Source organism: Crotalus tigris, unplaced genomic scaffold, assembly GCF_016545835.1.
Source record: "Crotalus tigris isolate CLP2741 ecotype Arizona unplaced genomic scaffold, ASM1654583v1 scf7180000024345.2110221, whole genome shotgun sequence".
Lineage (NCBI taxonomy): Eukaryota > Metazoa > Chordata > Lepidosauria > Squamata > Viperidae > Crotalus > Crotalus tigris.
In genome coordinates, this window is record NW_024100514.1 from 336,185 (window position 1) to 360,814 (window position 24,630).

The 24,630-nt window shown below is 39.9% G+C and overlaps 1 protein-coding gene across 2 annotated transcripts in view; it reads left to right on the top strand.

Annotated features, from left to right (window-relative positions):
- The first annotated feature begins 3,461 nt into the window (after positions 1 to 3,461).
- Positions 3,462 to 24,630, top strand: part of PITPNC1 (phosphatidylinositol transfer protein cytoplasmic 1) — a 201,596-nt gene continuing 180,427 nt past the window's right edge. The window contains exon 1 of one of the 2 annotated variants that reach the window (XM_039326786.1): positions 3,462 to 5,862. In XM_039326786.1, coding sequence (XP_039182720.1) covers positions 5,803 to 5,862 — 60 coding nt within the window. In that variant the 5' untranslated portion in view covers positions 3,462 to 5,802. The remainder of the gene's footprint in view (positions 5,863 to 24,630) is intronic. The other variant, XM_039326785.1, reaches the window with a different exon arrangement.

Sequence of the window (24,630 nt, forward strand, 5' to 3'; positions counted from 1 at the left end):
GATAATTTTTAGAATATGTTTGCATATCCCACCTAACCTAGTCTATGCTACCCATATGGGACTGGCCATAAAAGGAGTGGAGAATGAAAGACAGCTCCATATGGCTTGGGATGGAATTTTTGGAGAGAATTCCAGACATTTTCACAGTGACCAGCAGGGCTTTTTTTCTCGTAGAACGCCCAGAACGGAGTTCCGGCACCTTTTTTGGATGGAATCTTGTAGAGTAGGCAAGGCAGGTTGTATGACGTGTGTGAGTTCCAGCACCATTTTATTTTATTTTTTTAGAAAAAAAGCACTGGTGACTACCATGATGCAAAAAAGATGCTGAGGTCCTAGAAAGAGTGCAGAGAAGAGCAACTACGATGATGAGGGGTTTGGAGGCTAAATCATATGATGAATGGCTAAGGGAACTTGGCATGTTTAGCCCATAAAGGAAAGGCTTAAGGGAGACATGATAGAAGTCTTCCATTACTTGAAGGGCTGTCACAGGAAAGAGCCTCAATTTGCTCTCCAGAATCACCTGAGGGCAGGACAAGAAGCAATGGGGGGGGGGGGGAAGCCAGGCAATAAGGAGGAATTTCCTACTAGTGAGAATGATGAATCAATGGAACAGTTTGCCTCCCAGAGTTGTGGGTGCCCCAGCTGGAGGTTTTCAAGAAAGGACTGAGCAACCATTTGCCTGGGATGGTACTATCAGGACTCCTGCCTTTGTTAGGGGGTTGGACTTAGAAGACCTCCAAGGTCCATTCCAGCCCTATGATTCTGACTAGCTAGCCCTGATTGTTACTACTGAATGTTGAGATAAGATAATTAGAATCCATGGAGGCTTACTGCAGACCGGAGAGGAGAAGGGTCCTTTTAATATCTTGATCATCACTTTCGGGGTAGGCCAGATCAAAGACACTGGAGCATGGCGAAAGACCCAGGCACAGCCAAGATTCTAAGAAGGTATTGCAACAGAATCTTGACAACCTCTCTAATTTTTACTCTGTCCCAGTGATGGCGAACCTTTTAGAGACTGAGTGCCCAAACTGCAACCCAAAACCCACTTATGCATCGTCGGGTGCCGGGTGAGTGTGGCCCATTGGGTGGGTGTGGCCCATTGGGTGGGTGTGGCTGCGGTGGTAACTCCACACTGGGTGGGATGAAAAAGTTCAATCAATTCCAACTTTGCAAGATCTTTTTTTTCCCCGCGAGAAGTTGAAATTGATTGATTGATTGAACCTTTTTTTTTTTTGCACACGGCGGCGGAGGCCTAAAACGAAAAGGTTTTATAAAACCCAGCTGAAGGCCTAGGACTGGGGCGATGGCGCGCGTGCCCACAGAGAGGGTTCTGAATGCCGCCTCTGGCACCCGTGCCATAGGTTCGCCACCACTGCTCTATCCCATCCTATATGACACAAAATCAAGATGGGATTGGATTTCTTTCCAACCCTTCCCTCTTTCTCTAGGACTGAGTGATCTTTTCTGCCAGACAATCTCCCCAGCCCTCCTTTTTTTTAAATGGCTCATCCCTTCCTCCCCCCCTCCCTTACTGGATCTTTCATACCTTCCTCAAGGTCTGCTCTAAATTCCTCTACACCCCCTTTTTTTGCATTTCTGTTGTACCTTCCCTCAATAACCCTGAAGACAGGAAAAAAAGAGGGTGAGTAAATATGTGGCTGTAACTATAGGAAGTCCTTGACTTATGACCATAATTGAACCCAAAATTTCTGTTGCTTGGTGAGACAGTTGTTAAGTGAGTTTTGCCCCATTTTATGACCTTTCTTGCCACAGTTGTTAAATGAATCACTGATTTGTTAAGTTAGTAACATGGTTAAGTGAATCTGCCTTCCCCATTGACTTTGTCATTAGGTCACAAAAAGTGACCATATAACCTATGCACACTGCAATCGTCATAAATATGAGTCAGTTTCCAAGCATCTGAATTTTGATATAATAATAATAATAATTGTCAATAAGAAAGACAAAAAAGTCTGGATAGTGGATGTGGCAGTGCCTGGAGACAGCAGAATAGAAGAGAAAGAGCTGGAGAAGATAACAAAATACAAAGACCTACAAATAGAAATAGAAAGACTGTGGCAAAGGCAAGCAAGGGTAGTACCAATAGTCATAGGCGCCTTGGGTGCAATCCCAAAACAACTGGAGCACCACTGGAACACCATCATCGGCATTGACAAATTCGCTATTAGTCAATTGCAAAAGGCGGCCTTACTAGGAACTGCTTCCATCCTGCGACGATATCTGTAATACCATCAACATCCACATCTGCCTATCCCAGGTCCTGGGTAAGGACTCGATAGGTAGACAAAATGCCAAATCCAGTCTGAACATCTGGCTGACTGTGCAATGATCAATAATAATAATAATAATAATAATAATAATAATAATAATAATAATAATAATAATAATAATAATTTTTATTTCAAGAAACTGCAGCTTTCTGCAATAACTCTAGCAATGTTACAGAAAACTGCGCTAGTCGGAACATCTTACATTTTAAGGAGGTACCTGGTTGATACCTAGGATGCTGGTAGCAACCCGTGTCAACCATCAGCACCAGTCAGTTTGAATGTTCAGTTGACTGAGTTCACAATGGTCAGAAGTGTGAAAAAAAGTCCTAAATCACTTTTGTCAGGGCCATTGTAACTTTGAATGGTCACTAAATTAATGGTTGTAAATCAAGGACTACCTGTATCTCCTTTTGCAGATGTTCTAAGCATGGAAGTCAGGAAACTTTAACTTTGAAGTTAACTTCGAAGTAATTCTCCTTTCGCAGCCTTTGCAATACTAAGAGCCCAAGTGCAAGTTAATTGTTTACAACAGAACTCATTAAGGGGCTCTGCCTAATCCATAACTTGATCCAAAGTCTAGGTTTGTGTGGCAGGCAAGATCTAAAAAGAGCCTACTTTTGTGTGTGTGTGTGAATATTTCAAAATACTATGCATACCTTAACATTCAGATTAATGGTGTATGAGTCCTTAGGAAAAGCAGAACTAGTAAAATTATAAAGGCAATCACTTTTGTGATGCTCTGATTCAGGCATGAAGCATCTGTTCCACTGGAATGCTGCAAGGTGTCAAAACTATACAGTAGCAACATTTGTCATTTGTTGTGAGTCTATGTGCTAAAATATTCTTAGTTTGCCCAATACTATAGTAACACTATTCTCTGTGGACTCTTACTGAATACAATTGACTTGCCAATGCCAGGATATGTTATATCACCTTTCTTATGTTTTTATGAATAGACTTTATTAATATTATATTGTGCATGTCATTTTCCTGATCTTACTGTTTACAATTCTCTCTTCTGACCAAATGTACATAAACAAGGATAGCACCACATATCTGCTGAAGTAGTCTACAGTTCATAAACATTTATGCTATTCTGTAAAATGTTGTGGTTTTCACTTCCAGGTAAATTGTGGATTGTAGACTACAGGCAGTTCTCGATTTACAACCACAATTGGACCCAAAATTTATATTGCTAAGTGAGACAGTTAAGTGACTTCTGCCCCATTTTAAGTTGAGGACTATGTATAATTTCATATAAATGTTAAATTAGAGATTCAAAACTCCAGCAGAAGAAAATCCATGTGAATTACTGTAAATAAAAATAATTTAAAACAATCAGCCACAGACAACTGAAATAACTCATATTCATATTTTCCGAAAGTACAGAGACAAAATTGTTTTTCTAACAATTAAAGCATATAAACCAAAAGAACTTAGAAATTGGCTAATGCCTTTATTATATGTTTTAGAGTCACAATAAATAATATAATCCCCATTTAGATGTCTCAGATTTCATTCTTTACACTAAAACAGCTTTTATGGCTACTCTCCTAAAAATTAAAACTACTCTGTTTGCAATCAAGTATTCCCAACAGACACAAAACCAAATCTACATAATCTGCCAATAATCTGCCATTTTAAAAAGAAGAATCCAATCAAACAAGTGTAGCCAAAGATAACTTAAACAGAGCTCTAAACTAAGAAAGGATATAATTTAATATTGTATGCAGTAGTTAGATTCTTGAACAACAATGAACAATTATGAAATGTAAAAAACAACTTCGATTTTTTTTTCCCCCATGCAAAGATTACAGAGAGTGTTTATATACTCAGCTGGTTCAGTTCAGACAGAAGGAGCAAGAAAAGGGGCTTGGCTCTTAAAATGGAGTTCTCCTTATTCTCTGCTTCTGTTCCCTTCTGAAGGATGTAAGGCTAAGATCACATGTTCAGCAAAAACACCGTTAGTGTTTCTGAGCTCAGCCCGCAGGGGTTTGCACAATAAAATCTGTCAAGGGAAGGAAACCAGATGGAATGTGTAGCCAAGGCCCTGCTGTACTGTGCTCCAACTCAGCACAGATGGGTTTTGCAGGAATGAAAGCTCAGCTGCCTGTATACACACAACACCTACATTCCCCCCCCACACACACAAACATAGTCCTCCCCCCCTTTTTTTTTTGTCTTGACCGAATGAAATCCCTAGAAAAGGCCCTAACAATAGTCACAGGATGTTCCCCGAAGGCTACCTTTCCTTTCTCTGTGCTGGTGAAAGACACGTGTTTCGGTTTGCCTAGATTTCACGTCGAAATCCACATCTGGACCGGTCTCGCCCACCAGGCTGTCTGATTAACAGAACAGAATAATAGAATTGAAAGGGACCTTGGAGGTCTTCTAGTCCAACCCCCCTGCTCAGGCAGGAGATCCTATATCCCATTCTGAACAAATGGCTCTCCAAAGACCTTGGTTGCTTCCTCCTCCTTCTTGGACCCCGAAGATTTCTAAATTTGCCAGTTGCCCTCCACTACGTCTCTGAGCGTGCACCCCTTCCCCCAACATACACACACTTTTAAAAGAAAAATCCTGAGCTGATTTTCGCCCTCCAAGCATGCCCTCCTCCTCCCGCCGCTGCCTGGCGTGTAAGCGGCTTTCCTGTCCTGTCCTTTCCTTTCCCCGCCGCCGCTTCAGCCGAGGCAGGCTCTGCTGTTTCAAAGGGTCGCCTGCCTGGCTCTGCCGCGTCCCCATTGGCCGGATGGGGCCCTCCTTCCTGCCGGGGCTGCTGATGTCAGCCACGCTCTCACACCCTTGCTAAGCTTGCCGCCGCCGCCGCCGCTCTTGCTGCTGCGGCAGAACCTCCTCGGCGCGTTCAGCCACGACCCGGACAGGCAGGCTTTCCGCCGGGGTGAAGCCAGTTCCGCAGCCGATCCGAGAGCCGGGCAGACGCCGCTCTTTAGCTCCAGAGCCCGCCCGACAGCTGCCCGTTCGGGAAGGAGGAGGGCGTTTGTTTACTAGACGGAGAAGAAAACGTTAGCGAGCCGCCTTTTGTCTTGGAAGGAAGCATCTCCTTTGGCGGCGGCCGATCTTCCCGGGGCGCGCGTTGCTCGCTCTAGCCTCTTTTGCCCGGACTTCGGCTTCGGGCAGCATGTCTTGAGGCTGCGGCGGCTAAGAAATGTCTCTGGTTGTAGCAGTCCCGGCGGATGCCTTTGTATGATCGCTGCCGCCGCCTTTGGCGCCCAGCCTCCTTCGGCTTGTGCATGTGTGAAAGGCAGCAGCGCCTGACCGCGGTTTGAAGCTGCCAACCTGGAAGATCGGAGCACAGCATCGCGGGGTTTTTTTCTCCGTCCTTCTCCCCGGGGGCTGGGTCAGCCTACTGGATGGTGTCAGCGGCGACGTCTACGGTCATTGCCAAGCGGGCGACCTCCGGGGCGCTGTAGACCGTCGGCGGCTTTGCGTTTGCAGGATCGGGGTGCCCCGTGGTTCGCGTTTCTCCTGAACTGCTGGTTTGCATTGAATGTGTTGGAATATGCTCATGAAGGAGTATCGGATCTGTATGCCTTTGACAGTTGAGGAGGTGAGTGCGCGTTGCCTAATACGGGCTGAGTGGATCGCTTAAGGGTTCCTTATGCGGGGGGGGGGGGAATCGGCAGCGATCCAGTGACTTTTTCACGGAGTTCTTTTTTATTGCTTGCAAATGCATAGAGGAAACCCTTGTTCTGCAAGAACGTGGATGTCAGGGACAGTTGAGATGCATCAGAATCTCGAATTGGCCACCCAGCTTTGCTATGGAAAAAAAAAGAGGAAAAAAGAAATACGTTCTCGCGCACATACTTTGGGTGGCCCTGATGTGGGCTGCAATTAATGTAAGAAGAATGTATTTGGTTACAAAAAACTAAGTTAACAAGAAAACATTCTCTCTCTGCCCCCCACCTCCCCCTTTATTTCCATTCCCCAAGTTTATTTAGCTGATCATGCTTGGACGTTTCTATTATTTAAACTTGCATTCTTTAAAGAGAGCTTGTCACTTCCAATACGTGGAATAAGTAGCCAGCCTTTCTTCGGGTATTCGAATTAAAGCAATGCGTATCATAACATGCGCATGATGCCTAAATTGAAGCGGTGGCAAACGAACATGACGGCGTAAATGTACATACAAGGGACTGTTCGTGTGTAGAATGCAACAGGTTTCAGGGTCATACCTTATGCAGTTTTAACCAATCTGATAATCTTATCTTTTTTTTCCTTCTTTCTTTCTATTAGCCTTCTCTGTTTTGACAGTGAAACTGAAAAGCTGTAATCTGAATCGGAGAACAGTTTAAATTACAGTTGCTGCCTTAGTAGCAGACCAGTCAATACCATTCAAGTTTCTTTTTCGTCTTTATTCTTTTGGCGCTGCCAAATACCGTATATTCGGTCTCTCCTTTATTCTTTTTCTTTCTAAATATGCTGTACGCCACAAGGGGGCGCGTTTTGGATAGAATTCTCTCTAGAGAGCGTTATTCTTTTCCTTTCTGTTTAATGCAGATACAGTATATACGGTGGGAAGAATCCTATTTGTAGATGAGGGGAGGGAGGAGATAGATAAGTACGTAACTTTTTTCTATGGTAATGTTTTATTCTTGCTTCCTTACATTTTTGGCTCTTTGGCAAGATTTATAATGATTTTTTTGCAGTTGCATAAAAACTAGTTTAAATATTCTGGTGGTGCCATGAATTTTTGCAATTTGGGCCATGAGAAAATAAAAATGCAGATGTCAGTCATATAATTCATCTTATTTTGCATCTATATTATTTGAGCCAGCCAAAATTCAGTGCCTGTAATCTATTTGTATTTTTAATATGGGGGAGGGACCTGCCTGGATGTTGTGTGAAGTTTCCTTCAGCAGCTTCTTGGTTTTTTTTCAGGCTCTTCTGTTGTAAACCAGCATTCTGGTAGTTGCTAACTTAGAATAGCAATTCTAAGTTGCTGTTCCTTAAAAACTAACCCATTTAACCTGTGTTGTTAATGTTCCCCTTTAATTTATCAGTAGTTAAATTTTAACACCATCTCTTCCCCCAGCCTCGTTGCCTGGAGCTTGTCACAATCAAATGAGACAAATGGCTGTTTACAAGCCTGATTTAAAATGTACTTTAGTTCAATACAGAGGACCAGTTTGGTGCAATGGTTAAGGCAGTGGGCTAAAAACCAGGACTTTGAGTTCTAATCGTGCCTGTGGCATTCTCTCAGCCCTAGGAAGAAAGGCAGGGGCAAACTGCTTCTGAAGAATCTTGCCAAGAAAACCGCAGGGACTTGTCCAGGCAGTCATCAGGAGTGAACATGGAATCAAAGGCACACACTCACATAGACAAAAAATAGTTCTACAGAACTATTTACTTACTATAAGTAAAAAGCCAGATCCTCAGTTCTTTGCACAGGTGTGAAAAACATTACACTTCCCTTCCTTTCCTGACCCAGGGTAATGTCTGAATTTGCAAATTGTGTGGTTCATGCTTTTCTGGCAGAATAGGACAGGCACAAATAATTTTCCACTTTGGGAAAAAATACAAAACAGGTTTGTTTAAAGTGAAAAAAAGGAAGCGCAGAAAAGCTCAATTCAGTTTTTTTGGGCTTGTGTCGCCAAATCAAAATTTTGTATCGTATATGAATGAACATTAACTTTTGAGTCTAAAAATATGAACCGGGAACAAAACGTCCTAGATTTTAGGACAATTTTTATACAAGTATCATCAAAGGATTGTGTTTATGATTGTGCAAACGATGCAAGGTAAGATTTTTCTATATTCGCAAAAAGTATAGACCAGGGATAGGCAACCATGGCTCTTTTATGACTTGTAGACTTCAACTCTCAGAATTCCTGAGCCAGCCATGCTGGGAGTTGAAGTCCACGAGTCATAAAAGAGCCAAGGTTGCCTACCCCTGGTATAGACATATTATTCCCACTCATGGAGACTCATGAATCCTACTCTCATCCCTGCTTCTAGAACTGGGGTGGAAACTCACCAGATCTTGAGATGTTTGTTTTATAGGCCACCCATCTTACCTCAAGGTTGCAGGATTTTTGTTCTCCGTACCTATACCCAGCATGGCCAATGCTAGAGGACCACAGGTTGCCTCTTTTTATTCCAGAAAGCTCACGGCACTCAGCTTGCCATCTTGGCTGTTTGTACAAGGGGATAAAGTTCAGTAATCTTTACTTTGAATGTGTCCTTCAAATTGTGCTTAGATACCAATCCTAGCTTAGGATCTTTGCAGTCATACCAAGAATGAAACAACTAATCCTTTATGCAAATATAAATTCTCTATTCTGGAAGACTTGTGGTTTTGAATTGTGCCCAGGCTATTGAAAACCATAGCCATCAGCGATTGTACTTGTTCCTTCATCAAATACTGGGAAATGTATTTAAATAAGTTCTTCCTGGTATGCTTTACTTCACTCTCAGGAACTATCACCTTCTCGCTAATGCTTGGAGTCTTTTGCCATGTTGTACTATAAGCAGTGCTAAATGCACAAGTACATTATGTGACTAGGCTTGTACAACAAGCTGTAGTTTTCCTTGGATCCTTGGTTACTAAGTTGCTTTCCTTTTATTTAAAAAGATGGCTATGAGTATCTGACCTTTAAATCATCAAACTGGACTTTTTTCTTGAATAATTTGTGTATTTGCTGTAATCCCCATGTGACTTGAGTCAGATTGGAATAAAATATCAAAAGCTCAGACTTAGGCTGCTGTACTTACTGTGGGATAAAATTTCTGGTAAAATTCTTCCCAGATGGGAAGAAATCTAATGTAGGAAATCCAACTTTGTTAAATTGCTGAGTATATGTTGACTAAGGATCTCCTTACTTGGTTTATATTGCTTTACTTAAATACAAGTCTTCAACTTACAACAGTTCATTTAGTAAACTTACAATGGCATTGAAAAAAATGATTTATGACCATTTTTCACACTTAATAACCGTTGCTATGGTCATGTAATCAAAATACAGATGCTTGGCAACTAGTTCGTATTTATGATGGTCATGTATGATCACCTTTTGCGACTTCTGACAAGCAAAGTCAATGGAGAAGCTAGAATCACTTAACAACTATGTTAGTAACTTAACAATTGCGATTCACTTAATAATTGTGGCAAGGAAATTCATAAAATGGGGGAAAACTCACTTATTAACTGTCTCTCTTAGCAACAGAAATTTTAGGCTCAACTGTGGCTGTAAATCAAGGACAATCTGTATTGAATTTGGAGCAAAATACTAGTATTTCAAACAAACATTTACATAATATCCTCTTTAATACAAAAATACTCTAGGTTGAAAGCATTAGGCTGCTTCCTGGTAACTATTAATGTTTGCTTACAATAGAAAAAGTCCCTTTGGCATAATTAGCATTTAGGATTGGAAAAAAGCCTGAAATAAAATTTCCCTAAAGATTTAATTGTTCCTGTTTTTTGTTCAGGTTCATGGCATGTAGGCAGGGCTTCCTCTTAACACACTTCACCAGATTTCCACTAAGTTACAATGCTGTTTTAATTTCATGATTGCTTATAAAAATAATTTTATCCATCCCTTTCAGAAAGCAATAGAAGAGCCTTCTTGGCAGCTGTCAGAACTGATAAAAAGCAATTCATTATAAATGAAGCATCACAATGAAACATGCAAACTAATCATAACTGAGGAACAAAACAGACATAGAATAAAATAGTTATTGGAACAAATGAAATGTCTAGTATAGTAGAATTGAATAGATCAAATGATTGAATTTCATAAAAAAGAACCATCCGAACTTCTTAGGAATTCCGAATCTTAGATCCTGGATCTATAAATAATTCCCTATTCAAATGGTGTCATTAGAATTTTAAATGAGAAATACTGTCCAATGCAGAACATATTTTGTATTGCTGTTAATGTTCTGCTTGTCAAATGGTCGTTAAGTGTGAAAAACAGTCATAAGTCACTTTTTTCAGTGCTATTATTATTTCAAACTGTCACTAAATAAATGGTTGTAAGTTGAGGACTAGATAGATAGATAGATAGATAGATAGTTGTTTTCTGAGGTTTTCGCGGGTATTTGTATATAGGTCTTTGGTTGTTCGGGTTTTCTCCCGCGTAAAATTGGAAGTGTCTTGGCAACGTTTCGACGAAGTCACATTCGTCATCTTCAGGCTGGTGTTTTTTAGCTTCTTGCTTTGAGCAGCAATGTGTGGTTTTAGCTGTTTCTTCCTTTTAACAACCAACTTCCCTTCCTGGATGTCTTAGTCTACAAGAAATCCAATGGCTCCCTAGGACACACCATCTACCAGAAGAAACACACACAAACCGCTATCTGCACGCTCTCTCACACCACCACCCAGCACAGATCAACTCTGTAGCCAAGACACTCATCTCCAGAACAAAACGCTTAGCTGACGAACAACACCTAAAACCCGAACTACACACTCTCACCAATGTACTAACATCCAATGGATTCCATAGAAATAAGATTACAAACCTAATCCAAAAAGAAACCCCCACCAAAATCCAAGACAAAGAACAAGAAAACGGCAAAGCCCTCCTCCCATACATAAAAGGCACCACAGACAGAATCAGTAAGATCCTCCATAAACACAACATCAAAACAGCATTCTGCACAAACAGAAAAATATCCACCATCCTTAGAAACCCCAAAGATAAAATTGAATTAGAAAATCAAGGAGTATACGAAATCCCATGCACCACTTGTCCCACCACATACATCGGACAAACCAACAGAAGAATAAGTGCACGCATTGAAGAACATAAGAACTCAGTCAAAAAAGAGGAACCAACATCTTCCCTGGTCCAACACCTTAAAGCCACAGGACACGAAATTGACTTTAAAAATACCAGAACCATTGCCAAAAGTGAACATTTTAATAACAGAATAATCAGAGAAGCCATCGAGATAGAAAAACGCCCACACAGCATGAACAAGCGAGATGATACCTCCCGCCTACCAGCCATTTGGAAACCTGCCCTTATTGACAAACGACTCCCTAACCCCAAAATCTTAAACCCCTCTGCAACTCAGACTAACCTGAGCACAACCAAACAGAACACTCCCCCAGCCAATCAGAGCACAGCCAAGCCCCTAACCATTCAGAACACACCTCCACCCCAATCAGAACACAGCCAAGCTCCCATCCAATCAGTTCATACCCTCACTGGCAGTTAAAAGGAAGAAACAGCTAAAACCACACATTGCTGCTCAAAGCAAGAAGCTAAAAACACCAGCCTGAAGATGACGAATGTGACTTCGTCGAAACGTTGCCAAGACACTTCCAATTTTACGCGGGAGAAAACCCGAACAACCAAAGACCTAGATAGATAGATAGATAGATAGATAGATAGATAGATAGATAGATAGATAGATAGATAGATAACCTTTATTGTCATTTTTTACTGTGGGCACATTGGCACACATTAGAAATGAAATTTTATTGCTTGCTCTCAAAAGTCTACACATACATTTAAACATTAAACTACCTGTACTTGGTGAATTTCCATGTTGGAGAATGAACTCAGTTTTCCTATTCTTAGTTCCATATTGAACATCGCCCATCAGACTTGGCTCTCTTCCATCATTTTCTAGCTTCAATCATTTGAATCAAATTTCTCCTCAGCTTAGTCTTGTTATTAAAATGGCCGCCTTGTAATCTATTTCCAATTGACCTTGGGAAGTAATGTAGCTCTATAAATTATTTAGATAGGGAATCTGTCAAACCTCCTCTTTAATTCAAGGAAGTGGAGGTAGATGAGTTTTTCAAAAGGATTTTTTTTTAAAATTTTTCTATTTTTTTCTCCCACACTTCTTAACCAGACTCATGGGTATTTCTGTTTGCCAGTTAAAAATTCTCCAAAGGGATACATATTACATTGGCATATCTTTTTGTTATTCTTGCATGATATTTTGACAATGTTCCAAGATATTTTTAGGATACTGCAAACTTCCCTCCTCCCTTTTGATGTACTCATTTTTATTTCAAACATGTTTTATGTTAATGACAAGCTGCCAGCAAGAAATACTCTAAAATTCTCTTTTGCTAGGTATGTGTAAATTTCATCAAGCTCCCAAATTATTAAAGTCACCTTTGCACAAAGTTAAATTTAAGCCCTGCAGAAATGGAAGATGGCGAGACTCCTGATTATTCTAAAGACTGCTGCAATTTTCAAATCTTCCCACTTTGTACAATATCTGCTTACAAAGGGTATATAACTTACTAGGGCAGGGGTAGGCAACCTTGGCTCTTTTATTAAGGTGACCAACTTTTTTACAGTGAAAAGGAAGACACAAATAAATTGAAAAAAAATATCATAAATAAAAGAAACACTTTATTCATTGCAACAATAATACAGACAACTTGCATGTGCAAAGTCTGCCAGCCGGGTGTTTTGGCGCGCTCAGCAGCAATTCCTATTGGCTTTCAAAAGCCAATAGTGGGAGTAGCACAGCTCATGCAAAAGTTGAAAAAAAAACCATCAAAAAAAAGTGCTAGAATGACATTCTGAGTATTCTGTGAGGGGGAAAAAAGCCCTGCAGATTAGTCTTCAAATATCAAAAAGGAGGACATGAAGGAGGACACTTTTTGAGGGAGGACAGAACTTAAAAAAGGAGGACTGTCCTCCCTAAAGGAGGACGGTTGGTCACCTTACTTTTATGACTCATGGACTTCAACTCCCAGAATTCCTGAGCCAGCCACACTGAGGGGAAAGGGAGAGGTTTCCAAGCTGAGCCATGCTGGCTCAGGAATTCTGGGAATTGAAGTCCACGAGTCATAAAAGAGCCAAGGTTGCCTACCTCTGCACTTGCCCTACAAGTGCCATTGTAACTTTGAACAGTCACTAAATGAACTGTTGTAAGTCGAGGACTATCTGTATTTAATTTTAATAGAGGAACACACTGCATTTAATTCAACTGCTCTCTTGACCTCTGCTATTTATCCACTGAGAAATGCATTGTAACAGTGCTAAGTGGTGTGGCAACTACATTTACTAGGCTCTAAAAATAGTTTAATTCAAAATATGTTTTAATGTATTTTACACTCTATTTTTGAGAGTCTTGTCTTTGTATTGACTTTCTTTTGATATCAGATACATCCATACTACAGTTTTCAGATTCAGATCTCTCTTTTATTGGATTAATTCGTATCTAAGCCTCATTAGCTATAATATTTCTGCATCCATGCAAATGAAGTTATACTCCATCAGAAAAAAAAACAACAACCAAGATTTATTTAGTCTTATATGTTCCAGGGATGATATCCATTTCATTACTGACTTTTATGCTAAAATTGGTATTTCTATACACCATTGCTTTTGAGACACAGAGAACTGTAAACATTGAGATTAGACAAAAATGAGATAAAAGAATAGAATGTGATAATTACCTTATTGGTTGTGGGTATTCAAAAGCAGAACAGAGGAAAAATCCAATTTTTTCCTTACTATTTTTGGGCCATGTAACTACCTGCAGGCATTTTGTGCAAGAGCAGCTGAATTTCAGCCATCTCAGATTTTTCTTCTTGGAAAAGCACAGAATAGAATCAGTCTGATGTAGTATTGGATTAAGACAGGAGACTCACTGCATAACCATTGCACCAAGTAAGAGTGAGTACATGCACACACAATCTCTCTCTCTCTCTCTCTCCCTCTCTCTCTCTCTCTCCCTCTCCCCCTCCCCCTCCCTCCCTCCCTCTATCCCTATCCCTCTTTTGGGATTTATATAACTTTGTTTGTTTGTTTGTTTGTTTAATATGCTACCCAGCTTTGCATGGCTTACAATGCATTACAATAAATGAAATACATACAGATAGAGTAGTATGAACTAGCAGGACTCATGTTTGAAGGAATGTCATCCTCTAGCCCAGTGTTTCTCAATCTTGGCAACTTGAAGACAAACTGCTGGTTGAAGAATTCTGGGCGTTGAAGTCCACACATCTACCACATGTACAGCAACCAAGATTTTAAAAAACGTAAAGGGAATTCCATGAAAAGTGGGAGGCTGCCTTGTTACTGCTGCAGATGGGGAGCCATGGCTCTCCACTTCCCCGTGTATGATAGGTTATGAAGTTTTGAAACAGATTTTGAAAAGCAAACCAGAGTTGGACCTGGTCAGTACTCAAAAAGGACTCCATCAGGAAATCCCAGGGTTATACAGGTAGTCCTTGCCTTATGACCATAACTGAGCCTAAAGTTTCTGACGCTAAGTTGTTAAGTGAGGTTTGCCCCATTTTACAACCTTTTTCTCCACAGGTGTTAAGTGAATCACTGCAGTTGTTAAGTTAGCAACAGGGTTACTGTTCAATGAATCTGGCCTCCCCGTTGACTCTGCTTGTCAGAAGGTTACAAAAGGTGATCACATGACCCAGAGACACATCATAAATACATAGCACTTGCCAAGCATCTGAATTTTGATCATGGGGATGCTGCAATGGTCATAAGTGTGAAAAATGATCAGTCACTTTTTTCAGTGCCGTTGTGACTTTGAACAGTCACTAAATGAATGGTTGTAATTAGAGGACTGCCTGTAGACTGGACTGGGAAGCCAAAAAAAAAAAAAACCAACCTGGTACCAGAAAGCAGTAGCTAACTGTGGCCTTATTGCTGCTAAGAAACTACATGGCCATGCTCTTGACTTTTATCTTTTGTGTCCATGATAGATCTGTCATGGAGAATGATATGGCCAGCCAGATGGATTTTTCCAGTGCCTTTCATCCATGCATTTGGAACCATTATTCGTAGTAACTCATATATCCCTTTAGAATATTATTTTAGAGTATCTAGAGCAGAGATCCCCAACCTTTTGGGCACCAGGGACTGGTTCCATAGAGAAAGGTTTTTCTGCGGACCGAAGGGGTGGTGGTTTTGTGTGCTGCCTGCATCCCGCAAATGGGACTTTGCTTGTTTGTGCGGCCCGGTTGCTGGCATGCCATGGCCCAGTACTGCTCCACAGACCATGGGTTGGGAACCCCTGATCTAGAGTACCATAAAGATGCTGCTGTGTCATGGGACTATGAGAGTCTGAGAGTTTCTTGTCTGTGATGTTGATTTTAAAATGTACTGTATGCTTTTCCTTAGGCTAAAATCATCTGGGGCTAGGTGACGGAATACAAAAGAGGAGAGATGGGCAAGTAAAGATTCCAGAATGTTGTATAATCCACAGATTTGTGTGCAATGGGCCACAGCGTTCATAATAGCTAGGATGGGGAAGTTATAATAGCTGTAGATGAATTGTAACCTTTTAGGAATACTTGCAAATTGAAGAAATCAGAAGGATATTTAACAATTGGATCTGGCACCATTAAAAATAAATAAAGCAGGTTGAATCAAAGCAGTCACTGTGCTCAGTTGGGTACAAAAATACATGGTGGCAATACCCAAATACAAGTATATTCTGGGAAAATGGGAATCTGGTAATAATAAAGTAGCATATTTGTAGCTCTGGATTGAAATGGGGGGTCCTTGGTGCTCTCTGAGTTTGGTTGTTTACTTGCAGACGTTTCATTACCAAACTAGGTAACATCATCAGTGCTAGTTTGGACAATGACGTGTCTGCTGCAAGTAAACAACCCAATTCAAGTTGTAATTCCCCTTAGCCAAGGCTTCTGGTGTTAATTGTTTGTGATTATATTTTTCTTGTGTTTTCTTTTGTTGCACTTGTATTTTGGTCTGTGACCGCAAAATAAAAAATTATTATTGTTAACCCAATTCAGAATCTGGTAATATGTAAGATGACAGGGATACAATACAAATTAGAACTGTTTTCAGGCTGCTGGGATTCAATAGTCTAAAAATAAGGATTTCCTATGAAATATGCCATACAAGTGCCTGCTCGTAGCTACAAAATAGAGAGTTGAAGAGCATCCGTTTCATTCTAAATGACAATTTATTTATTTTTTTAAATGAAGCATTGAATTCTATCTCTCTCTCTCCCCTTTATTTTATAATCAGGTACTTCTTGATTTATGGCCATAATTGAGCCCAGAGGTATAATGGTCAGTGGTTACAATTATAAGTCAAGGCACCCACCTTTTTTACAGTAGCGATTATTAAGTGAATGTGATGGTAGATAAATGATCACGGCAATCATTAGGTGAATCCATTCATTCAGAGGCTGTTTTTGCCTGAAATTAGCAAAAAATGCCAGAATCTAGCAAAATACATCATAAATCACAGTCACGCAACTGTGAAACCTGCAAGCGATCATAAGGTTCACTCACATACAAGCTCTAAAGCCCTGATTCCATGGCCATCCTAACTTTGAATAATTGTAAAATGACCAGTCATTAAACAAGCTCCCTGTATGCCAGTGGACTATCTAAAGCAGGGGTCTCCAAACTTGGCAACTTTAAGACTTGTGGACTTCAACTCCAAGAATTCCTCAGCCAGGCTGGCTGAGGAATTCTGGGAGTTGAAGTCTACAAGTCTTAAAGTTGCCAAGTTTGAAGACCCCTGATCTAAAAAGCTCCTCCACAGACTGAACTTGTACTTATATGGTGGCCCCACATAGCCTTTCTCTTCCTTTGCTGTCTTGGGTTTGCACAGCTCTAATAACACAACATTTCTCATTTGTGATTCTGGAGCACTTTAGAATAGGGCATTTTCCCTCTTGGGGGTTCTTACCTCACCCCACTGCAGATAGTCCTTGACTGTTTGAAGTTAATAACAGCATTGAAAAAATTGACTTACAATCATTCTTCACATGAGTGTGGGTGTACCCCTATGGTCACATGATCAAGATTCAGAGGCTTGGCCTACTGACCTGTATTTATATGATGGCTGCAGTGTCTCAGAGTCATTTTTTGTGATCTTCTGACAAGCAAAATCAATGGGGAAGCCAGATTCACTTCACACTTGCATTTCTAACTTAACAGCTGCAGTGATTCACTTAATACTTGTGGCAAGTTAGGTTGTAAAATGAGGCAAAAGTCACTTAATGGTGGTCTCACTTAGCAACAGAAATTTGGGCCTCAGCTGTGATTGTAAGTCGAGGTCTACCTATACTTATGCTTGGAGGTCTCTACTAGCTTTCATCTATCAGCAATCCCTGTCTTAATCTTTCTGGTTGGGTTGAATCAGCAAAAACCATCTGGCTCCATTTTTGTCGCTTGTGTAAGCAGCCTGCATTGAACTCTTGCTTTGCCCCAGTGCCCTGACCCTGGACTCAAATGAGCCATTTCTCATTCATCACCCCTTCTGCTACAACCTACAATCCTGGTTGCAGCTGTTGGAAAAAAAAAGCTCCTGCATTTTTTTAATGAGGCCATCATTACAGCTTTTGGGAGGAGGGGAATTTACGGCTGGGCAGCTTTCTTCTCCTATCAACAGCTCACATTTTTTCCCCCACAAAACAGGCAAACATGCCTGTTAATAAACAATTTTTAGTTATGGCATGAGTAAAAGGCAGTTGCATAGACATACCATTAATAAGAAGGTTAGGTCATAAATAAGTAACAAGGTATACAGCAAGAGAAATGAACTTTAATTTTCAGCTTTTCCACGTAGCACTACTCATAATCAACTGTTAACAAACATGACAGTGAAAATGTATTTAGTCTCACACAAGTGCTGCCATCTGTAACTGGGCAGATTCTGAGGTACAAACCAGCATCCCAGTCCCATGTGCTTTATAGCTAACCTAGGTGGCCAGTTTAAATGCAGATTCCAACCCTAAAAATCTCAAATCGAAGCCGGTAAATAGAGAACATATTACAGGTAGTCCTCGACTTAACAACAGTTCCTTTAGTGACTGTTCAAAGTTACAACACTGAAAAAGGTGACCTATATCCATTTTTCACACTTATAACCATTACAACATCCCCATTGTCATGTGATTTATATTTAGATGCTTGATAACTAACTCACATTTATGACAGTAGCAGTGTCATGGGGTGATTTGATCATCTTTTGCAACTTTCTGACAAGCAAAGTCAATGGGGAAACCAGATTCATTTAACAACTGTGTTACTAATTTAACAACTGCAATGATTCAGTTAACAAATGTGACAAGAAAAGTCCTAAAATGGGGCAAAACTCACTTAACAAATATCTCACTTAGCAACATAAATCTTGGGCTCAGTTATGTGCTTGGGTGATTCTACTTTGTTAATATGCCTGGACACATTTATAAATACAGATTATTCCAAGGTCCCTTTCAACCCTGTCATTCTGTTCTGTGATTAAAAGTACACAGTTCTAAAATGGTGGTCTTTTCAAAGTTTCCAGTTGCTGTGTTGAAACAACTTCAGTGGGTGAAGTAAGGGAATTGTACCTCAGTGGCTGTTTACATGCATCACACCAGGCAGAAGTTCTTCAGTTATAGTTTATTAAGTAAATCACATTTACCTAGGTTGTGCTATCGGGTGCAAATTATATTTTGGGCTGTTCCTCAAAGCCATATTAATATGCATTCCTCCAGTGATTGAATTAATAAAAAGATAATTTTCGCTGGTGCAATAGTCAAGCTCTAAGGTGCCTCAGTAACAACATTACTTACAAGGCGTCCAGCTGTTACAACTTTGCGGACAATTTAAGAACAACAATTATTGATGTTTTATTCTACAATAATACCTACAATCTAAATACTTTTTTCCTCCCCCCTGCCATTAGCAGCACTGATAAAGATTACCACTTTTCCCCCTTAAAATATGGGGGTGATGCCCTTGGGGAAATGTGGCTGAAGCCTAGAATGTGAGCCATCTTCAGGTTTTCTGAGTACCAGCGTGGAGATGCTCCACCTTTGTAGCTCTGGGTTGTTTCTGAACTCAAGTCTGCTGGTTTTCTGGAAAACTAGTGGAGTTGGGTCAAAAAATCACCCAGCTGGAGATGAGATAAAAGTGAAAAAGCTTGAACAAGACCAAGAAAGTTGTATTCTGCTTCATCTTAGCTTGTCCTTCACCTAGCAACCTGTCAGGCAAATTGTTTTGGTTTAGAAGTCTTCTGGACAAGTGGGTAGGTTTACTGGTCACTTGGGTTATAAGCAAAATAGTGTCAGTCCTGATAGGGTCAATGCTAAGATTATGACTGAGGTGTCACAGATCATTCATACACTGAGTCTTGGGATGGGTGGACCTTGTTTAGTGACTGCCTCACTTAATGATCATTTTCAGTTACAACAGTGATGTAAAAGTAACTTTATCACCGGTCCTCACATTTATAATCTTCTCAGGTTTGTAAAGCAAAGGAAAGCTGAAATAAGATCTTAAGCACAGTAGCTGTTTCATTTAGTTACTGCTTTGCTGAACGACAGAGTTGCTGATCCCAATTATAGTTGTTAAATGAGGATGATAAAACCAGAGGAGCTGGAACAGTTTTACTTCCACCGTTGACCAGGGAGAAGACAAAAGTTGCATTATTTTTTAAAATTATTTTTTAAAATTATTGCACTTTCCTTGTTTCATTGCTTTGCTATGATTATGTTTACATTTTTCTATTATTATTTTTTTCTTTTTAGTTGTAAATTGCCCAGAATAGCCCAATGGTGAACAAACAAATTTAGCAAATAAATTATAAAAAAGTTATGAGGACATATACACAGAAAGTGATTAGTGAGGCTGTTCTGGGTCATCTTTAGCAGTCTGTGCATTGTGTGAATTGAGTGTAAGTGTAACAACATTATAGGAAAAGTTACCACCAAAGAAATCACATTTCAAAAAAGGTTTTCCCATTTGGATATCCTCTAGATGTATGGGCTTTAGCTTCCATTATTCTCAATTACAGCCATGCTGATTAGAGAACTTTGGGAACTGAAGTCCAAATCAATACGAGGGAGAAAAGGCTAAAATACAGATAGGCAACCAAGTGTAAGATGTGTAAAAAATGAAACTCTTTTGCATTGCACCTATAATTCAGTATATAAATAAATATCAAGGCAGTTTTGCCTCTTGAAGCATATGTTTGATATTTATAAATTTTGTGTCGTGTGATCACTTTTGTGACCTTCTGACAGGCAAGTCAATGGGGAAGCTCAATTCATTTCACAATTGCAATGATTGACTTAATAAATCTGGGAAGAAAGTTGTAAAATGGGGCAAAACTCACTTAACAACTGACTTGCATGGCAAAGGAAATTTTAGGCTTAGTTGTGATTGTAAGTCGAGGACTACCTGTGTTCCCTTTAGTTTGTTGAATTTGTTCCTAGTGTTATATGCCTGCATTTGGATATAACACTTGGATTCTTTTTCAGTATAAGGTGTTTGTGATCTACTAATCATAATAGTAATTTTTATTAAATAATAATTTATTAAATTTGTATGCTACCTGACTCTCAGTGACTTTGGGCAGGTCACAACAATCTAGATTCATACCTCACTTTGCACTCTGTTATAAAGTCACAAATTAGTGCTTGCACTTGAAAGCTTTTACTTCAGTGATACTTAATTTAGACCAATAAAGGTCCAGGACTAATTAGGATCTTGAGGTTTTAGAATCTCTCTCTGAAACAATTTGTAGATAACAAATTGCCAAAAGTAATTTAAATGCTGTTTTTAAGATTAATGCATAGATATCTTAAAGAGGATGCAATTATATTTCAGTTAATTACTTCTTCTATGATAAAGTTATATATTTGCTTTAGTTGAACTGGCAGCCAACATCAAAGTGAAAATCTTTGGTGTTCTCTAAAATAATGAGAGATTTTAGAATGCAGTACTAATTAGGATTGCTTTTTATATTAGGAAAGGAATTGGAGAGATATTTTAATGTGACAATAATCAAGATTTACTATTCTAGCTCTAAATAATATTGGAGTATAGTAACAATATTTATTGAAATAATGCATGTAATTTTGTTAAGCATTAGTCTCCAAATCTTTTTTTCCCCCTAAATATTGGTTTGAGTCTTTCTTAGAACTATATGTTTAAAAGTAACCCTTGCATTAGAGAAAACACAAAAAGACACAAAAATATGGAATAATGGAACTCAGATTTGTATTAGAAAGGCAAACTGCATCTAATCCAGACACTAGACAGAATTTCAATATTGGCAAGGAAGTAATCCTGCCCTTTTATCCTAGGGCAGTAATGAGTAGTAATGATTTTTATTGTTGGTATAGTTTTAAAATGTTTTTATTGTTGTATATATTTTGAATTGTAAGACACCCAGAGTCATTTATTGAGATGGGTTGCAGAAAGGAAGGAAGGAAGGAGAGAGAGAGAGAGAGAGAGAGAGAGAGAGAGAGAAAGAAAGAAAAAGAAAGAAAGAAAGAAAGAAAGAAAGAAAGAAAGAAAGAAAGAAAGAAAGAAAGAAAGAAAGAGAAAAGGGAAGAAGCTTTTAAGGTGTGAAATACCTTGTCGTTGACTTAGCGTCTACTTTGTAGTAAGGGTGAAATGCCATTATGTGTCCATTAGCTGAACATGTCTGACTCTTGTGCATCTATTCTTCCTTCATCTCTGCTCTGAGTATAGGTGAAATGTGGAGTTCAGATGTGGTAGGAGAGCTTTGCCAAATCAAACCAATGTAGAATGGGATAATTCAAGTTAATATCACGATCTACAAGCTGGCATTGTTCTCACAGGTATCAGTATTATGTTTTTTTTAAAAAAAAAAACAATTACTGCAGTTAAGATTTGAACCTTTAAAATGATGAAAAAGTTGCATTTAATGAATTATAATTAATCAATTCAACAAATGCTCCAGTTAGGCACCTCAGGATGTCCCACTCCCTTCAGCCAAAATCAGCCTTCTGTAAAGTTGATGTCTTTCCAGTGGCTTGGAATGGCGAATCAGAATGGCTGAGGGCAAAGAAAGCTGAGAGGTCTTCCCAATGGCATCAAGTTGCAAAAGGATGGGCCTAAATTATGATTATATATATGCACGTAGGGTGCAGGTTTTCCAGATTTCTTTTCTGGTAGCCAACAGATTTCTCTCTCTAGCCTCCAATTCCCTATCTGCAGGAAAAAGAGAAAAGCTGACCTTAAAATATCTACTATTTTACATGCCTGCATGGGAAAATTTTCTATAAGTCTCTCTTCTCTAATGCCACTTTAGTCTAGCAGTGAAGGCACCAGGCTAGAAAGCAGGAAAACTAACTGGGTAACTTTGGGCAGTTGCTATCTCTGGTAAACAAACAAACAAACAATAAGTAAGTAAATAATAAATAAATAAATAAAATTAATAGGTAAAATAAATGCTACAGCCTCCCCTTTCCATTTCCCTCTTGATGCAAGAAGGCTTTAAAACAGTGGTTCTCAACCTGTGGGTCGGGACCCCATTTGGGGTCGAACGACCATTTCACGGGGGTCGCCAAACAACGCAGTCCGCCATTTTTTCCCCTTTTCCTTAGCTGCACTACTCCCTTTTATTCTATTGGCTTTTGAAAGCCAATAGAATAGACTCTCTTGAATAGAGTCTAATTCTATTGGCTTTCAAAAGCCAATAGGAATTGTCCAGGCTGTCTCTGCCCTGCTGAGCCCGCCCAAAGTCCCATTCTGCAAACGGTGCTGCACCAGTTGAGTAGTCCTCGACTTATGACCGGTTGAGTAGTCCTCGACTTATGACTGGTTGGGGGGTCATGGCATTAAAAAGGTTGAGAACCACTGCTTTAAAATATCTTCCTTGACCAATAAAAGGGAGAGAGAAAAAAATCACGAAAGATTTTTCTGCTTTGTAGCAAGAACTCAGCCTTGTTTTTCCATATTTCAAACCACCGTTGGAAATCAGTCTTCTTCTCCCCCACACACACACACAACCAGCCCCATTGCTGTAAGTTTTTCAAATAGCTTTCATATTAATGGAAGCTATTTTAAAGCTTCCTTACCTGTTTTTGAAGCAGGTCAGTTGGTGGATGTGCTTACGTATATCTGAACCTTGGTAGGTCAGAAGTTGCAAATCTGCCAAGAGGGCTCTCCTCACACTCTGTTCTCTGGCTCTGCTTCTTAATCCTGAAACAATGCCTAATCAAGGGGCTGCCAACTCAGAGGAACAATCAAACAGTAAACAGCTTAGTCAGGGAATCTCCAAGACCCCTCCAGCCAACATTGACAGGGCAAGCCACTTGTATATAACCAGTGGTTTTTTTGTCATAGAACGCACCGGAACAGAGTTCCGGCACCTTTTTTCAACAGATTTTCCAAGTTTTAAAAGTAACTTGAAAATTTGATGTTTGATCCACGTGGACTTAAATTGCCCTGTCGAGCATAGCAAGTCGGCGGCAAAATCATTAAAATGGTGCATGCGGGCTGTTTGTGTGTCAAATCCGATGCATGCATACTTCATCTGCGCTGGTTGCAATGGTGCTGCTTGGCTTGTGGCACTGCTCGGCTTGTGATTGGTCGTGTGGTCGTGCGCTGAGTGCTTACTGCGGGCAGTGACTGTTATGTTTTGTTATACAACTGACATGTGTGGGTGGGTGTGTACAGTGATTGACTACATGCAAAAGGTAAATAATTTCTTTATTTTAAAAAATCGTTGGTGAATTGAAAATCTTTTTTTAATTTTTGGTATAAAAATGTGATCCCAAATTTAAAAATGAAAAAAAAAATACTAATTACTTGTCAACCACCAGTCCTGCTAAGAACTGAATATATAATTTTTTCAATAAAAGATTAACAAGATGTGAGTTCCGGCACCTTTTTTCTTACAAAAAAAGCACTGTATATAACAAAAAACAAACCTCACTTCTTCTAGCACTGATGATGTTACTTAGTTTGATAATAAAACATCTACAAGAAAAAAACCAAGATCAGAGAGCACCAAGGTCCCCGCAGTTCAACCCTTTGCCACAGATATTCTCTCTTATTAATCCTCAAACAGTTTGTCTGGAAATAGTTTGGCTGTTGAATTGCAGTACGTTGCTTGCACTCTTTTTAGGCCACTGGTTTGGATAAAGGTGTGTTCTTCCACCGTGAAGAAACAACTGTGGCAGTTTGATCGATGTTGAGAAATTGTTCTTACAGTTGCAACAAAGGTGATTAGCAATACCTGAAGGAACTCTGCTTCAAGCATCTGGTGTGGGGACGGACAGCTTTTGTTAGCCCTGTAGATTTATTGCAGCTTGCCTGGCTGACTCATGCAAGCTATGGGGCTTTGAAGACACCCCCCTTCCTCTAATCTCTGTTTCATCTACCCTCCCCTCCAGTGGTGGGATTCAACCGGTTTGTACCAGTTCAAGAGAACCGGTAACTAATTTTTTGTTGCCCAGGCCCAGAATGGACTTCCGGAAGCGGCATCCACACAGAGAACCAGTTGTTCACATATTTGAATCCCACCACTGCTCCCCTCTTCCCCAGTACCCCCCAGAGGGTACTGGAAAAACCAAGAATAGCTGAGCCTCCAAACATTCTTGCTAGAGCGCTTGTAGGTCCAGCTTTGCTTTAACTCCATGCAGGATG